General features: G+C 36.3%; 1 protein-coding gene across 2 annotated transcripts in view; it reads right to left on the bottom strand.

The window, feature by feature from the left end:
- The window catches only part of GOSR1 (golgi SNAP receptor complex member 1), a 55,952-nt gene that overhangs the window by 13,979 nt on the left and 26,783 nt on the right, over positions 1-15,190 (bottom strand). For both annotated transcript variants that reach the window (XM_003131787.5, XM_005669105.3), the window contains exon 7: positions 2,397-2,426. In XM_003131787.5, coding sequence (XP_003131835.2) covers positions 2,397-2,426 — 30 coding nt within the window. The remainder of the gene's footprint in view (positions 1-2,396; positions 2,427-15,190) is intronic.

Raw genomic sequence — 15,190 nt, 5'->3', positions numbered from 1 at the left:
ATGTTAGTTAGACATTTAAAGCTTAAGAATACATTTATAAATATTAATTCCTCTCAATTAAATTGATGCCAGTTTATATTAAGTTATGTATATACTTTAAAATTAAAGCTCCAACAGGAGAAGGTACAATTTTACATATAGAACATATAAGAATATTCGACACAAATTTTATATTATCCATAAGTAATTATAACTAGGCTTTATATTCAATAAAATTTAATTTGTGATACCCATCAGATTTTGAAGTAAAGGGAAATGGTGAAATAAAAGACCTTCTAATTACACTTTTTTTTTTTCATCTTTTTAGGACCATACCCATGCATGGCATATGGAGGGTCCCAGGCTAGGGGTTGAATTGGAGCTGTAGCTGCTGGCCTATCCCACAGCCACAGCAACGCCAGATTCGAGCTGTGTCTGCAACCTACACCACAGCTCACGGCAATGCCGAATCCTTAACCCACTGATCCTTAACTCACAGCAATGCCGGATCCTTAACCCACTAGATCCTCATGGACGCTAGTCAGGTCCATTACTGCTGAGCCTCGATGGAACTCTTCTTGCTTTTTAACTAGCAAAATAATAGTATCAGTGATTGGATGGTTCTCAAATATTTCTATCCTATGAGGTACTCCAAATTCTTGTACTCGTATTACCAGCCCTTAAATAGGTCAGCTTTGAACTGAAAGGCTCAAGGCAGCCTGGCCCCAGAAGATGAGGAATAAAGGAAGAAATAAAAGGAAGGGAAAAAAGGAAAAGGAGTACAGGGAAACTTTAAGAATCCCTGGCAATATGAGACCTGACTTTATTTGCTCATGAAGGGAAGGAGTCACAAGGGAGATATTTTCACTTGATGATTCTGGGAAAACTGGTCAGATGGGAGACCCAGAGCATACAATTCCAACAAAATTCCAAGATATGATAAATGTACACTATTTTAAAAAACTGTAATCTATAAGGATTATTAAATGATAGGAACATATGATCCATTGAATAATTAAGAATCTATGAGTTCATTTCAACATAAACATTTAGGATATGAACACTGAAATATTTAGAGGTAAAAAAGTAGTACAGAAAAAACTTATGAAAAAGCAGGCATGGCAAAATAAATCTAGGTAAAGGGTATATTGAAATTCTCTGTACTATTAGAATTTGGGGGAAATGTGAAATATCAAAATAAAAAGCTATTAATAATAGAGATGCCATCTTCAGATTACTTAGTATAAGCCAGGCACTGCATTAGGTGTTTTACTCATATTATCTTTCATCTTCAGAACAATCTTTTGGGGCAGGTATTAACAATCCCATGTTTTTAAACACATAAGAAAATGATTCCAAGTAACTTATTGAAGAACAGAGATCTAATTAAATAGCATAGCCAAGTTGCAAACCATCACACTCCAAAGCTTGTATAAGGTAGTACATACAGTACTGGTTTAGACAGAGCTCTTGTTCTAGAATACAGAGACTCGGATCTAAGCACTGGAGTCAATACTATTTATCAGTCATGTGATCATGGACAAATACTTAATTTCTTCTTTGTTCTGGAGATAGAATCTAATGATCAGTACCTATCTCATGAGTTATTGGGGAGATTAAATAACATATAACATGTGAAACACTTGAACACAATACCAAAGTCTATGGTTAAGAATACAAACGTCTGTTGTGGTTCTATGTACTTCATTCCACCTTTCCTGAAAAAAACAGTGCTTTAGACACTGCTGAATTCTATTAACTGAGACCATTCCTAGTTAACTTATTTTTTTACTGTCGTAAAATAGGTATTTAAAAATGCATCAAACCTAGGTAATTAAGCAGTTTAAACCAACAAAGAAGTTCCCCTTACCTTAAGCAAGAAACTAATGTTATTACAGATAATACTAATTATGCAGATTTCCTACAGTTGCTGTAACAGAAACCAGGTCTACATAAACACTATGCATAAGAAATTTACAACCACCTGTTTAAGATGGTTTTCCATTAAAAAGTGAGACTAAAAAGACTGAGGTTGAAAAATTTTTTTTTTCCTTCTGGCCATGCCTTAAGTATGTGGAAGTTCTTGGGCCAGGTACTGAGCCCAAGCCACAGCAGTAACCTGAGCCACAGCAGTGACAACACCAAGTCCTTAAGTGCCTGGCTATCAGGGAACTCCAAGGTTGAAAATAGTGAGTATGCATGAATCAGAAAAATTAACCTAGGTACCGCCTAATTCTAGTAATTCTGGAAACAAATGTTTTAGGTTTCAATGTAGCTTATAAGGGAAAATCACAGTAAGAATACATGATCATACAATGAACTTCTCATCTTAAAGGAGGATGAACTGACTTTAGTTATAGGATTAACCTGATCTTTTATGTGCAAACAAACAAAACAAATAAAAACTTTTCCCCTACCTTATTGTCTCTTCTATTAGACGATCTGAGCTGCAAATAAAAAGAAAATTCAAATTCTGGAATTATTAAAAGTACATTTAAAACTTGTACTTATTTTTTCCATTTTATAGATAGATTACTTTTTCAGCCATTTATATAAAAAGAATACCCAGACTTTTGAAAGCATCTGAAGAAAATTTTGGACTCTGAATTAATAATTAATCCACATACATAATTTTCATCTTACTTTTACTTTCTGGCTTACATCTATTTCTTCTACAGATAAATGATGATTAAATTCAGAACACTTTTAACGACAGCACAAATTTTAAAACTTCTTTAGTTTGGACAGTTTCAAGTTGTCACCACAGTCTATTCAAAATTTAAGAATTACAACCAGCCTGTTGAGACAGGATAGGCAAATATAGTTCTAATGCTTATAAGTAGTAGTTATTATATCTTAAAGTTCCTTCCTTTTTTGAGAAAGAAAACCAAATCTCAGCTTGCCACACTTTACAATTCAAGAATCTGAATGAAGACACCAATGCACCTCTGATTTGTAAAACATTTGCCTTTCCACACACTGGAAAGGAAAAAAAAAACCCCACAAAGGTCCATTTTAGGGAAGAATTTACCTATTTACAAGTAGGTAAAGGTCCAGCTTTATAGCAGAAAGTAGGAAAACAAACTCCCAGACATCTGTCTCCATCTGGCACAGTGCATGGTACACAACAGACACTCTAATGCTTGCATATTTTTTCCAACTACTTCTTTCCAGAAGAATTTCTAAGTTCATTCTATAAATTAGTAAGCTGAGGTTTTATTATAAAGTAGTGGAGCAAGGAAATCTAAGTTACTGCATGAATTAGGGAATAAAGATCAACTTTTTAATTTTACTTTTTTGCTTTTTAGGGCCACACCTGTGGCATATGGAGGTTCCCAGGCTAGGGGTTGAATGGGAGCAACAGCTGCCAGCCTACACCACAGCTATAGCAACATAGGATCCGAGCCACGTCTACAACCTACACCACAGCTCAAAGCAATGCCAGATCCCTAACCCACTGAGCAAGGCTAGGGATCGAACCCACAACCTCATGGTCCCCAGTTGGATTCATTTCTGTTGCGCCATGATGGGACTCCAGAGATGAACTTTAAAAGTCATAAATAACTTATATAAATCCTATGATTAGGAATTAATTTCAAAAATTACAAAGATGATGGAGGAATTAACAGCCAGACTCTATGGCTTTCTGAATGCTGGCTGTAACACTTATTAGCTATCTGATATCAGGCAAGTTACTCTGTGTCTCAGTTTCCTCATGTGTAAAATGGCCATGATATTAAGACCTACTTGTTTTTTTTTTTTTTTTTTTGTCTTTTTGCTATTTCTTTGGGCCGCTCCCGCGGCATATGGAGGTTCCCAGGCTAGGGGTCGAATCGGAGCTGTAGCCACCGGCCTACGCCAGAGCCACAGCAACACAGGATCCAAGCCGAGTCTGCAACCTACACCACAGCTCACGGCAACGCCAGATCGTTAACCCACTGAGCAAGACACAGGGACCGAACCCGCAACCTCATGGTTCCTAGTCGGATTCGTTAACCACTGCGCCATGACGGGAACTCCGAGACCTACTTGTTAAGAGGATTTAAAAAATTTATATTTATAGTAATTAGAACAGTACCTGGTACACAGTAAGCACTAAGTACTTTTTGCTCTTATTTCCATAGTTTCTGAATAGCTACAGGCTAATCCTAAATCTAGGCATAAACTTTATATAAATTTCCAGATAAACCCAGTGTTCTGGTGAAATCTAATGATTATAAAGTCTGCATTTGTTTTGCTCATAAATGTGTATAGAAGTGCCTCTGGAGGATACAGGGTCAGAAAGGGGCTACAAAAATAAAGCATGAACCTCCATAGATCTTACAATGGAGACAGACAACACATGTACAAAAAGGTATCTTGTTAAAGTGGTCATGAGATCACAAAAGATGGAGTGGTTAATTAGACTTTGGTTAATACCGCCTTGTTCAAAACAATGGTTTGGCTGACTTTCCTCATTAGGGCCTCTCAGTATATCAAAGGACATAAAAATAAGATATGGAAAAATTCAAGTGGTAAAACATAAAAACAATTCTATTGCCAAGTTCAACAGACCAGTTTTGTGTCAACAGCTTTAATGAAGATAAAATCAATTAAACTACTAAATTAAGTGCAAAAGAATAAGACAATCTATTCATTTGCTAACTTTGTTAAAAACTATGATGCCTAACACTTAAGGAGAGCTTTTGGGGAACCATGTACTGTTCTAAATGCCTTCCTTGTTTTAACTTCATCCTTGCGATGCTGTGAGATTGACTCCACCATTTCAGTCATTTACAGATAAAGACACTGAGGCCTGGGGAAGTAACCTGCACATGGGCAACACAGTTATCTGCTCAGCTAGGATTTGAACTCAAGCAGTATGACCTCAGATTTGGCTCTTACCATCGTCAATGTAGCTCTTTCCCCCTCACTTTCTCCACATTCATTTCCAAGTGAAAATTTTTTTTTCTTTTAATGGCCTCACCCATGGCATACGGAAGTTCTGGGTCAGGGATTGAATCTGAGCCAAGACTGCACAACAATGGATCCTTTAACCCACTGCGGCAGTCCAGGGGTCAAACCCGAGCCTCCACAGCAACCCTAGCCTCCACAGCAACCCGAGCAGTTTGATTCTTAACCTACTGCACCATAGTGGAAACTCCTCAGTCATTTTTTTTACAAATATGCAAAAGGAATTCAATGTAAGACAGACATCCTTTTCAACAAATGGTGCTGGAGCAACTGGATATTCACAGGCAAAAAATGAACCCTGACCTAAGTCTCATCTTTAATACAAAAATTAACTCAAAATGGATCATGGATTTAAATGTAAAATACAAAGTTACAAAACTTTTAGGAAAAAAGGAAGGCTTTACGATCCAGAATGAGACACAGAGGTCTTAATTTGACACCAAATGCAAGGTCTAGAAAAGGAAAAATTGATAACTTGGATTTCATCAAAATTTCAAACTTTGGCTCTGTGAAAAGACCCTGATAAGATCATGAAAAGACAAACTATTAGAGAAAAAATATTTGCAAATCACTTATTTGTCAAAGCATCAGTAAGGAGAATATATGAAGAATTCTCAAAACTCTACAGTTAAAAAAAACGCAATAGAAAGGAGGCAAAGGACACAAAGAGCATCTCACTGACGAAGATACACAGATAACAAACATGCACATAAAAAGATGTTCAACATCATTAGCCATTAGAGATGCAAATTAAAATCATAATGAGATATTTCTACACCACTTTCAGAATGGCTAAAATAAAAAATAATATCATTAAATGTTGGTGATATGAAGAAACTTGATCATTCATATATTACTAGTGGGAATGTAAAACTGTAAAACCCCTCTAGAAAACAGTTTTAAGACTAGCTGAAAACTAAACATGGTCCCAGCAATTGTTCTCCTGGGCATTTATCCCAAAGAAATAAAACCTTATGTTCACATAAAAACATGTATGTGAATGTTTATAGCAATTTTATGTGTAACAGCCAAAAGGTGGAAGCAACCCAGATGTCCTCCAATGGTAAGCAATTAAATAAATCGTGGTATATTCATACCATGGAATACAACCTAGTAATAAAAAGGAACAAGCTACTGATATGTCCAACAATCTGGATGACTCTTCAGAGCATTATGCTGAGTTAAAAAGAGTCGATCTTGGGAGTTCCCATTGTGGTGCGGCGGAAATGAATCTGACTAGGATCTATGAGGATGTGGGACTGATCCCCGGTCTTCCTCAGTGGGTCGGGGATCTGGCATTGCCATGGGCTATGGTGTAGGTGGCAGACATGGCTCAGATCCCATGTTGCTGAGGCTGTGGTGTAGGCTGGCAGCTGTAGCTCTGATTTGACCCTTTGCCTGGGAACTTCCATATGCCACTGCTCGGCCCTAAAAAGCAAAAAATAAAAATAAAAATAAAAAATAAAAAAAGAGTCAATCTTAAAAGGTAACATACTGTGGGATTCCATATATAAAACCCTTATGAAACGACAAAATTATAGAAATGAAGAGCAGATTAGTGGTCGCCAGGGATTAATGAGGGAGGTGGAAGGTGAGAGGCAGCTATAAAGGGGAAAACATGAGGAATCCTTGTGGTGATGGCTAAGCTCTGACAAGTATTTCAACATCAATAGCTTGGCTGTGATACTGCATTATAACTGCATGTTACCACTGAGGAAAATGTATGTGAATCTACAAAATAAAAAGTTAAAAATTTAAAAACCAAACTAATGTTACCAAACAACAACGAAAATCCAGTTCCCAATTAGACTGAATATAAAGGTATATACCCTAAGCAGTGCACAACTGTGAAGCACTATTTTTAAAAAAGAGAAAATATTGTGTGGAAAATACATTTCTGCCTAACTTAATAAATCTGCCTAGAAAGAAATTTAAAAGTACAAAGCTAATTCACACAAATCATTAGAAAGTCAGCTAGATACACTTCGTTATGAACGTCATCTGCTTTCTGTATTTCTGAAAAAGCATTTCTTTTGTTTCTCTTCTCAATCATAGATGTCAGAGCTAACGTTCATTAACTAGCTGGTAAACTATCCTAACTACTAGACTTTAGTTAGAAAATAAACTCATTGTACTTTGTATTCAAAGACAACGTTCCTGAAGAAGTGGAGTTGAAATGGCCACAAAAAGAACAACTTTCTGTGTTACTTAGAAAATTTTTTAAAGTTGTTTGCGGCACACAGATGGAACTTGTGCTTTATGTAACAAGTACTTTCCTTAAAAGGTATGCTTTTTGAAAAAGATATTTTGGCCAATTTAAACTATATTTTAAATGTAATAAGACCATTCTATTTACATAAATCAAATTAAATTTCTTCTCAGATTGCCCACAGTCTCCAAGTCCTTACTTATTTGACTAAGAACTCCACTGAATAAACTCCATCCATTAAAAGCATCCTGGATAGTGTGGATACAATTCAGCAACAAAGTGGCTCCATAAAGATAGTATAATGTAGTAAAAATTGAATTTAAATTTACTCTCCTTTGGGACATATATAAACAAATGGAATTGTCCCTCTTAGACAAGTACTTGATAACAGCCCAGAGGCATTCCAAAAAGTCATTTAGAGTCTATAATTAAGCAACAAGTTTCTGTTTTTTGCAAGACCAATTTAAACTAACTAAAAAACAATGAGCCAAATTTCGTCACCAATTATGGTACCAAGGAATTACTAATGCCACACTTAGATAATTCTTTTTTTTTTAAATAATTCATTTCTCCCAATACACATACCGCAAATGACACAGATTTCAAGCACATATTTTAAAGCAGTTTAAACCAACATCATGTATGAACTTGGCAAAATCACTTCGATAACTGATTAGAATCTTCTTTTATAAGAGTAGGTAAATAAGTAAATAATAAATAAGCTAGTAGATAAGAAAACAAGAAAGTGCATGTTAAATACAATTTAAAAACTGATCTCTTTGTAAACTGCAAAAAATTTGATGAGGTTGTCACCAACTAATCAGATCATTTATATGAAGCACTGTGGAAATGCAGCCTTTCGCTAACCAGAGAGAACTGTGTCTTGTTTGTTTCAATATGGGTATCTTTTTTTTTTTTTTTTTTGCTTTTTTTGGGGGGCCGCACTTGCAGCATATGGAAGTTCCCAGGCTAGGGGTTGAATCGGAGCTGCAGGTGCCGGCCTATGCCATAGCCACAGCAACGTGGGATCTGAGCTGCATCTTCGACCTATACCACAGCTCTCGGTGATGAAGGATCCGTAACCTGCTGAGTAAGGCCAGGGATCAAACCCGCATCCTCATGGATACTACATGGGCTTGTTATTGCTGAGCCACGGTGGGAACTCCTTGAGCATTTTCATATGCTTCTTTGCCAGCTGCATATCTTTTCAGATGAGGTGTCTATTCAGATCCTTTGCTCTGTTCAGTTTTAAGAGTTCTTTGTATATTTTAGATACTAGACATGTGTTTTGCAAACATTCTCTTCCAGTCTGTAGCTTGTCTTTTCATTCTCTTGACAGTGTCTTTGGAAGAGCAGAGGTTTTATATTTTAATGAAGTCAATTTTATCAACTTTTTCTTTCTTTAAAGCTTACATTTTCTTTTTTCCTTTTTAGGGCTGTACCTGCGCCATATGGAAGTTCCTGGGCTAGGGATCAAATTGGAGCTGCATCTATGATCTATGCCACAGCTTGCAGCAATGCCAGATCATTGACCCACTGAGTGAGGCTAGGGATCGAACCCATATCCTCACAGATACCATGTCAGGTCCTTAAACCACTGAGTTACAATGATAACTTATTAACTTTATCTTGCATAGTGTTTTTTGCTTTGTATCTAAAAACTCATTGCCAAACTCAACATTACCTAGATTTTTTCCTATGTTATAAAACTTCTATAAGTTTAGGTCTATGATCGTCCTTGAGTTATTTTTGGGAAAAGTGTAAGGTCAGTGCCAATCTTTTTTTTTTTTTTTTTTTTTTTGCATGTGGATGTCCAGTTGTCCTAGCACCATTTGTTCCAAAGACTACCTTTTCTGCACGGGTTCTCTATTCTGTTCCACTGATCAATCTATTCTTTCACCATCTTGATCACAAACAATATACAATAGGAAGTCAAGTTTAAATGGGGCAACAGTTTTAGTTTTATTTTTTCCCCTCAAAGTATTTTTTGTCTTTTTGTCTTTTCTATGACTACACCTGCGGCATATGGAGATTCCCAGGCTAGGGGTGTAATCAGAGCTGTAGCTGCCAGCCCACGCCACAGCCACAGCAATGTGGGATCCAAGCCACGTCTGCAACCTACACCACAGCTCACGGCAACACCAGATCCTTAACCCACTAAGCAAGGCCAGGGATCGAACCTGCAACCTCATGGTTCTTAGTCAGATTTGTTAACAACTGAGCCATGATGGGAATTCCTCAAAGTATTTTAACAAACATTTTGGTTTGTTATTGAAAAACTTTAAAGGTCAACAAACTTGTTCGACTATAGCGGAAACAGAAAGCTTAAGAAAAAATGTGGAATTCCTGTTGTGTCTCAGTGATTAACGAAATCTGACCAGGAACCATGAGGCAGCGGGTTTGATCCCTGGCCTTGCTCAGTGGGTTAAGGATCCGGCATTGCTGTGAGCTGTGGTGTAGGTTGCAGACGCGGCTCGGATCTGGTGTTGCTGTGGCTGTGGTGTAGGCCAGTGGCTACAGCTCCAATTAGACCCCTAGCCTAAGAACCTCCATATGCCACGAGTGCGGCCCTAGAAATAAAGGCAAAAAAAAAGAAAAGAAAAATGTGGGGAATCAGTTTCCACTTGTTCTTTAGATAAATGGTATAAAAGGACTGAAATCCTAAAAAAGCTACCTGAATCATAAAGAACCTATGAAATATTAAGGCGGTATTTTCTAATTCGTTTCTGAAACGTCTAAAAAATAACTTTTATATTAATATAACTAATCTACTTACATAAATAAAAATGGAATTGTACTTTTCATAATGTGTATGTTTTTCTCTCACATATTTAAAACTCAAAATTCTTTCATAAATACAAAACAGAAATTCAATAAAATTAGTAATCATGACATTCAAGAAACTATAAAGAATAAAATGGCTAACTGCTTTCTCCTACACTCTAGAACCTGAGTTTTAGTCAAGGTTCAAGCACCTGACTGTCTGAACTCACCTGATGGAGTCATCAGAAGGATCAAAAGAGATAATATAAACAAAGGTGTCTTATAAACTATATAAGCCTACAGATACATGGTTGATGTAGATCAAGGTAATTTCATGCCTCATAGTCTCCCTCTTGTTATGCATCCCCCTTCCTGATTCTCAACATCAAAGTCCAGCTCAAAAGTCACCTCTATTGGGAAGTCTTCCCCATTCTAGCTATACATTGGGCAGAACTAATTCTTCTTTATCCTATAGTGTTATGTTTTCATAGCTCTTTGCTTTTCATCAGTTCATTCAAGAATTTAACATGGGAGTTCCTGTCATGGCACAGTGGAAACAAATCCGACTAGGAACCATGAGGTTGAGGGTTCGATCCCTGGCCTTGCTCAGTGGGTTAAGGATCTGGCGTTGTCATGAGCTGTGGTGTAAGGCTGCAGATGCAGCTCAGATCCCGCTTAGCTGTGGCTCTGGCATAGGCCGGCGTCTACAGCTCCTATTAGACCCCTAGCCTGGGAACCTCCATATGCCGTGGGAAGCGGCCCTAGAAAAGGCAAAAAGACAAAAAACAAAACAAACAAAAAAAGAATTTAACATGCATTTAAGATATATCAGATATAATACAATGCACTGGAGGAAAAATATCTTATATTTGTAAAGCTTACAGTTTTTTCACATATGTGATCTCACTTAATACTTTAAAATATAGTATTTCAGAAGATATTATCATAATTATGTGTTGATTATTTCTTTAACCAGAATGAGTTCCCATAGGCTAGAGATGAAGTTCAATTCATCTTAGATTCCCTAGAGACTAGTACACAAGAGACACTCATTAAATGCTTGATAAATGAATGAATAAATGAGTAAATGAGACACTTGTTGGATCAATAAAATATCAGAGTTAACATTGCAATAATCCCTATAAATTTCCACAGAGGATGAGGAGGATATACCTGTTTTATTATACAAATACATCTGGAGAGAGAAAAATTCCTCACTACTGCAGAGCACCTCCAACTCAAGTTTTACTGTTTAACAAAGCCACGTGCCAGCTGAAGATGGATTTGATTTCACTATAGCTCCAAGTGAAAAAAAAAAAGCGCTCTATGTATAAGCTCCTAACGTTCTGCTTTGTAACACTAGACATTATCACATGAATATAAAAATCAAGTATTGCTCAGGGTAATATTAATTTGTTTTGTCATCTACTTCAATTTGGCAGACAACTGTACCACTTGAGACAATGGAGCTTTGATATATAATTGTAAATTACCCCGCATGTATATAGTGAAATAAATGCTACTGGTTCTCACAGGCTAAAAATTCAACTCTCCATTACACAAATGACCCTTGATATAAGTAAGGGATATATCTCAAGATCTTTGCAGATTCCCAAGTTTATGGTTTCCAGAAACTTATGTAAGAGCATAAGGTCACTTTATCGTTATCTTCTAAGTATGTTTTCTCCTTGGAATAATGATTCACAAGGAAACAAAGTATATGTGTGTATATAAGTCATTTCATGGTAGTTACCAAGTAAATAATAATAAGCAAACACGACGTTAGAAGACAGGCTGAAGTGTAAATGCTATTGCTCAGAAAGGCTGAGATGTGCTCATTAAATGACTTCCTCAACACCCGCTCCGTAACATTCAAGTTTGTATTTCTACAAAATTATACACCATCAACTTTAGGGTTCAAAAATAGTTGAGAAAACAAATGTCAATCTTGAATGCCAAGAGTCTACTACATTATTAAATAATAAACATACAATTATGTATGTCAAAAACTTTGGGGGCAATCTTATCCTTATACTGAAACCAGACAAAAGTATCTCAAGAGAAGAAAAGACAGTCTTCATAAGTATAATGTAAAGATCCTTAACAAAATAATCCAGCAATGTATAAAAGGGGTAACTATAGTACAATACAGGGGGTATGTCTAGGAATCAAGATTGGTTTCATGTTTGAAAATAATCAATGTAATCAGTACTACTGCAAAAAAGGAAAAAAATCGATCAGCTCAACAGATCGAAAGATATGAAAAAATTTACCACATTCATGAAAACTCTTAGCAAGGAATAACACTTTAATTGCAATAAGCACATTTAGCACCCAGATCTTAGTTCCTGAACCGCGCTCTCCAATAAAAGGAACCAGGGCTGACTGGAGAAGAGGCTGGTTTTACAGCCAAGGTTGGGAAAATACAAGATGAGCTACAAATGTTGTGGTAACACATAGTAAAGAAATACTCAAAAAAGAATGGGGCATGTTAAACGACAGAAGCTAACCTGAAGGGGCTCCCAGTGACCAAAGGTGAAGCAGTTTGAACAACAAAATAATGATAGTGCTGGATTATAATCATAGTATAAAATAAATATCTATAAGTCTATACTGGCAATAAATGATAAAGAAGGTAAAACTCTTTCTTATAGAATTCCAATTAATAAATGTACAAGACTGAGAGAGAGAAAATCAGTAGGTAAATACCACAGTAATAATTGGGAAAGCAAGATTCACTAAAGGGATGCTAAAATTGGTAGGAAAAGTTTGAGGAGAAACAGGGTATTTGCATACTCTCAAAGCATCTTCCTCTAATTAACTGCAATGGGAAATACGACAGTTTTGCAGTGGAGAAAGCTGGCAGACACCATCTTAACTAAGCAATCTAGATTAACAGTATCAACAATAAGACATACTGACATGACAAACACCTTGAGATGACCCTTCAAGGGCTTGACATCACTGTATAGTATTCTTGTCAAAACTGCATAAGGTCATGACCATAACACTTTAGAATTCTAGTCAGTTGTTTTTACAGACTATCCCTCAACTTGAGTTTGTCTGATGTTTCTCACAAGTTAAGGTTAGGCTATTTTGTCATAGACAAGAGGAGACCTAAGGAGACATGACAACTAAATGCAATGCAGGATCCTGAACTGGATCGTAAAAAGGGACATCAGTAGAAAACTGATGAATAAAGTCTGCAGTTTAGTTAATATTACTGTATTAATGTTAAATTTGTTGATCTTTTTTTTTTTTTTTTTTTTTTTTGTCTTTCGTCTTTTTGTCTGTTGTTGTTGTTGTTGTTGCTATTTCTTGGGCCGCTCCCGTGGCATATGGAGGTTCCCAGGCTAGGGGTTGAATCGGAGCTGTAGCCACTGGCCTACGCCAGAGCCACAGCAACGCAGGATCCGAGCCGCGTCTGCAACCTACACCACAGTTCACGGCAACACCGGATTGTTAACCCACTGAGCAAGGGCAGGGACCGAACCCGCAACCTCATGGTTCCTAATCAGATTCGTTAACCACTGCGCCACGACGGGAACTCCTAAATTTGTTGATCTTGATCATTGTAGGACGGTTATGTAAGACATTAACATTAGGAAAGTTGAGTGAAGGGTATACAAGAACGCTCTGTACTATTTTTTGCAATTTTTCTCTGAGTCTAAATTTAAAACTAAAAGGTTAAAAAAACCAACAAAAGAAATTCTGAGCAACCCAGGAAAAGGGTGCTTCCTCAACCCGATTAAGGGCATGCACAAAAACTGTTCTTATCAAACTTCAGGATGAATGCTTTCTCTCTAATATAAAACCAGGCAAGAATGTTCACATTAACCACATCCTACAGTGTCGTGTTGGAGGTTGTAACCAGTGCAGGAAGGGAGGGAGGGGGTAAAAGGAATACAGATTGGAAAGGGAGAAAAAATTATTTGTCAGATAATAAGACTGCATAAATAGAAAACCCTGAAGGATTTACCTAGATGCTATTAAATTAGTAAGTAAATTTAGCAAGGTCACAAGATGAAAAGTTAAATATAATAATAAATTCTATTTCTATACTAGCAAAAACAATTAGAAAATTAAAAATTTTTAATTCTATTTACAATCACATCCCCAAATAGGAAATATTTTAAAGTAAACGGAATATAATTTGTGCAAGTCCTGTTTGCTGAAAGCCATAGAAGAGACCTAAATAAGTGGAAATCATACCATGTTCCTGGATTGGAAGATTTGCTATTGTTAAGAAGGCAATTCTCCCCAAATTGTTCTAGAGATTCAGTGTAATCTTACTTAAAATCCCAGCATACTTTTTAATAATCTGATTGTAAAATTTATATGGAAATAAAAAGGACCTGGAAGAGCCAAAAAATTCTCAAAACATAAAGTTAGCGGACTTGCACTATCTCATTTCAAGATTTGCTGTAAAGCTAAAGTAATCAAAACAGTAAGCTACTGGCATAAGATGGACCTATACAGGTCAATGAAACTGAAAAGGATTAGAAATAAACCAACTAACATACTGGCAAAAAATTCTCAAAAAAAGGTGGGGGAAAGGAGAGCCTTTCCAACAAACGGTGCTGCAACAACAGAATAGCCATGAGGTGAACATATAACTCTGACCCTTCACTCACACTAGACACAAAACGAAGTCAAAATGGATCACAAACCTAAATACAGAAGCTAAAACTATAAAAACTAGTTTTAAAACTATAAAAATATAAAACTAGAAGAAAATAAAGGACAAAATATTTGCAACCTAAGGACAGGTGAAGATTTCTTAGGCTTAAAATAAATGAACCATAAAAGAAAAAACTGATAGATTAGACTGCATCAAATAAAAACCTTTGCTCTTTTAAAAGTCACCATTATGAAAATGAAAAGGCAGGTCACAGGCTCAACGAAAATATTTGCAAAACCTCTATCTAATAAGGGGCTTGTATTCAGAAAAAGAACTCATCCAGCTCAATAGTGGGAAGACAAACAGCCCAATTAAAAAATGAGCAAAAGATCTGAACAGACATTTCCCTAAAGAAAATATAGTTTCCTATATAGTGATTCATACACTTACACTTGCCATACAACCCAAAAGCACAATCAGTAGGTATTTACTTAAGAGAAATGAAGATATATGACCACACAAAATCTATGAACTTTGCTATGAATGTTCATAGCAGCATTATTTACAATAGGCCCAAACTGAAAACAACCCAAATACCTATCAGTGAGCGAAGAGATAAACAAATTGTAATATACAATCATAAAATGGACTCAGTTATAGAGAGG

This window comes from Sus scrofa, chromosome 12 (genome assembly GCF_000003025.6).
Source record: "Sus scrofa isolate TJ Tabasco breed Duroc chromosome 12, Sscrofa11.1, whole genome shotgun sequence".
NCBI classification, from domain to species: domain Eukaryota; kingdom Metazoa; phylum Chordata; class Mammalia; order Artiodactyla; family Suidae; genus Sus; species Sus scrofa.
The sequence above is the reverse complement of the archived record's forward strand: the minus strand, read 5'-3'. Positions and strand labels throughout refer to the sequence as shown.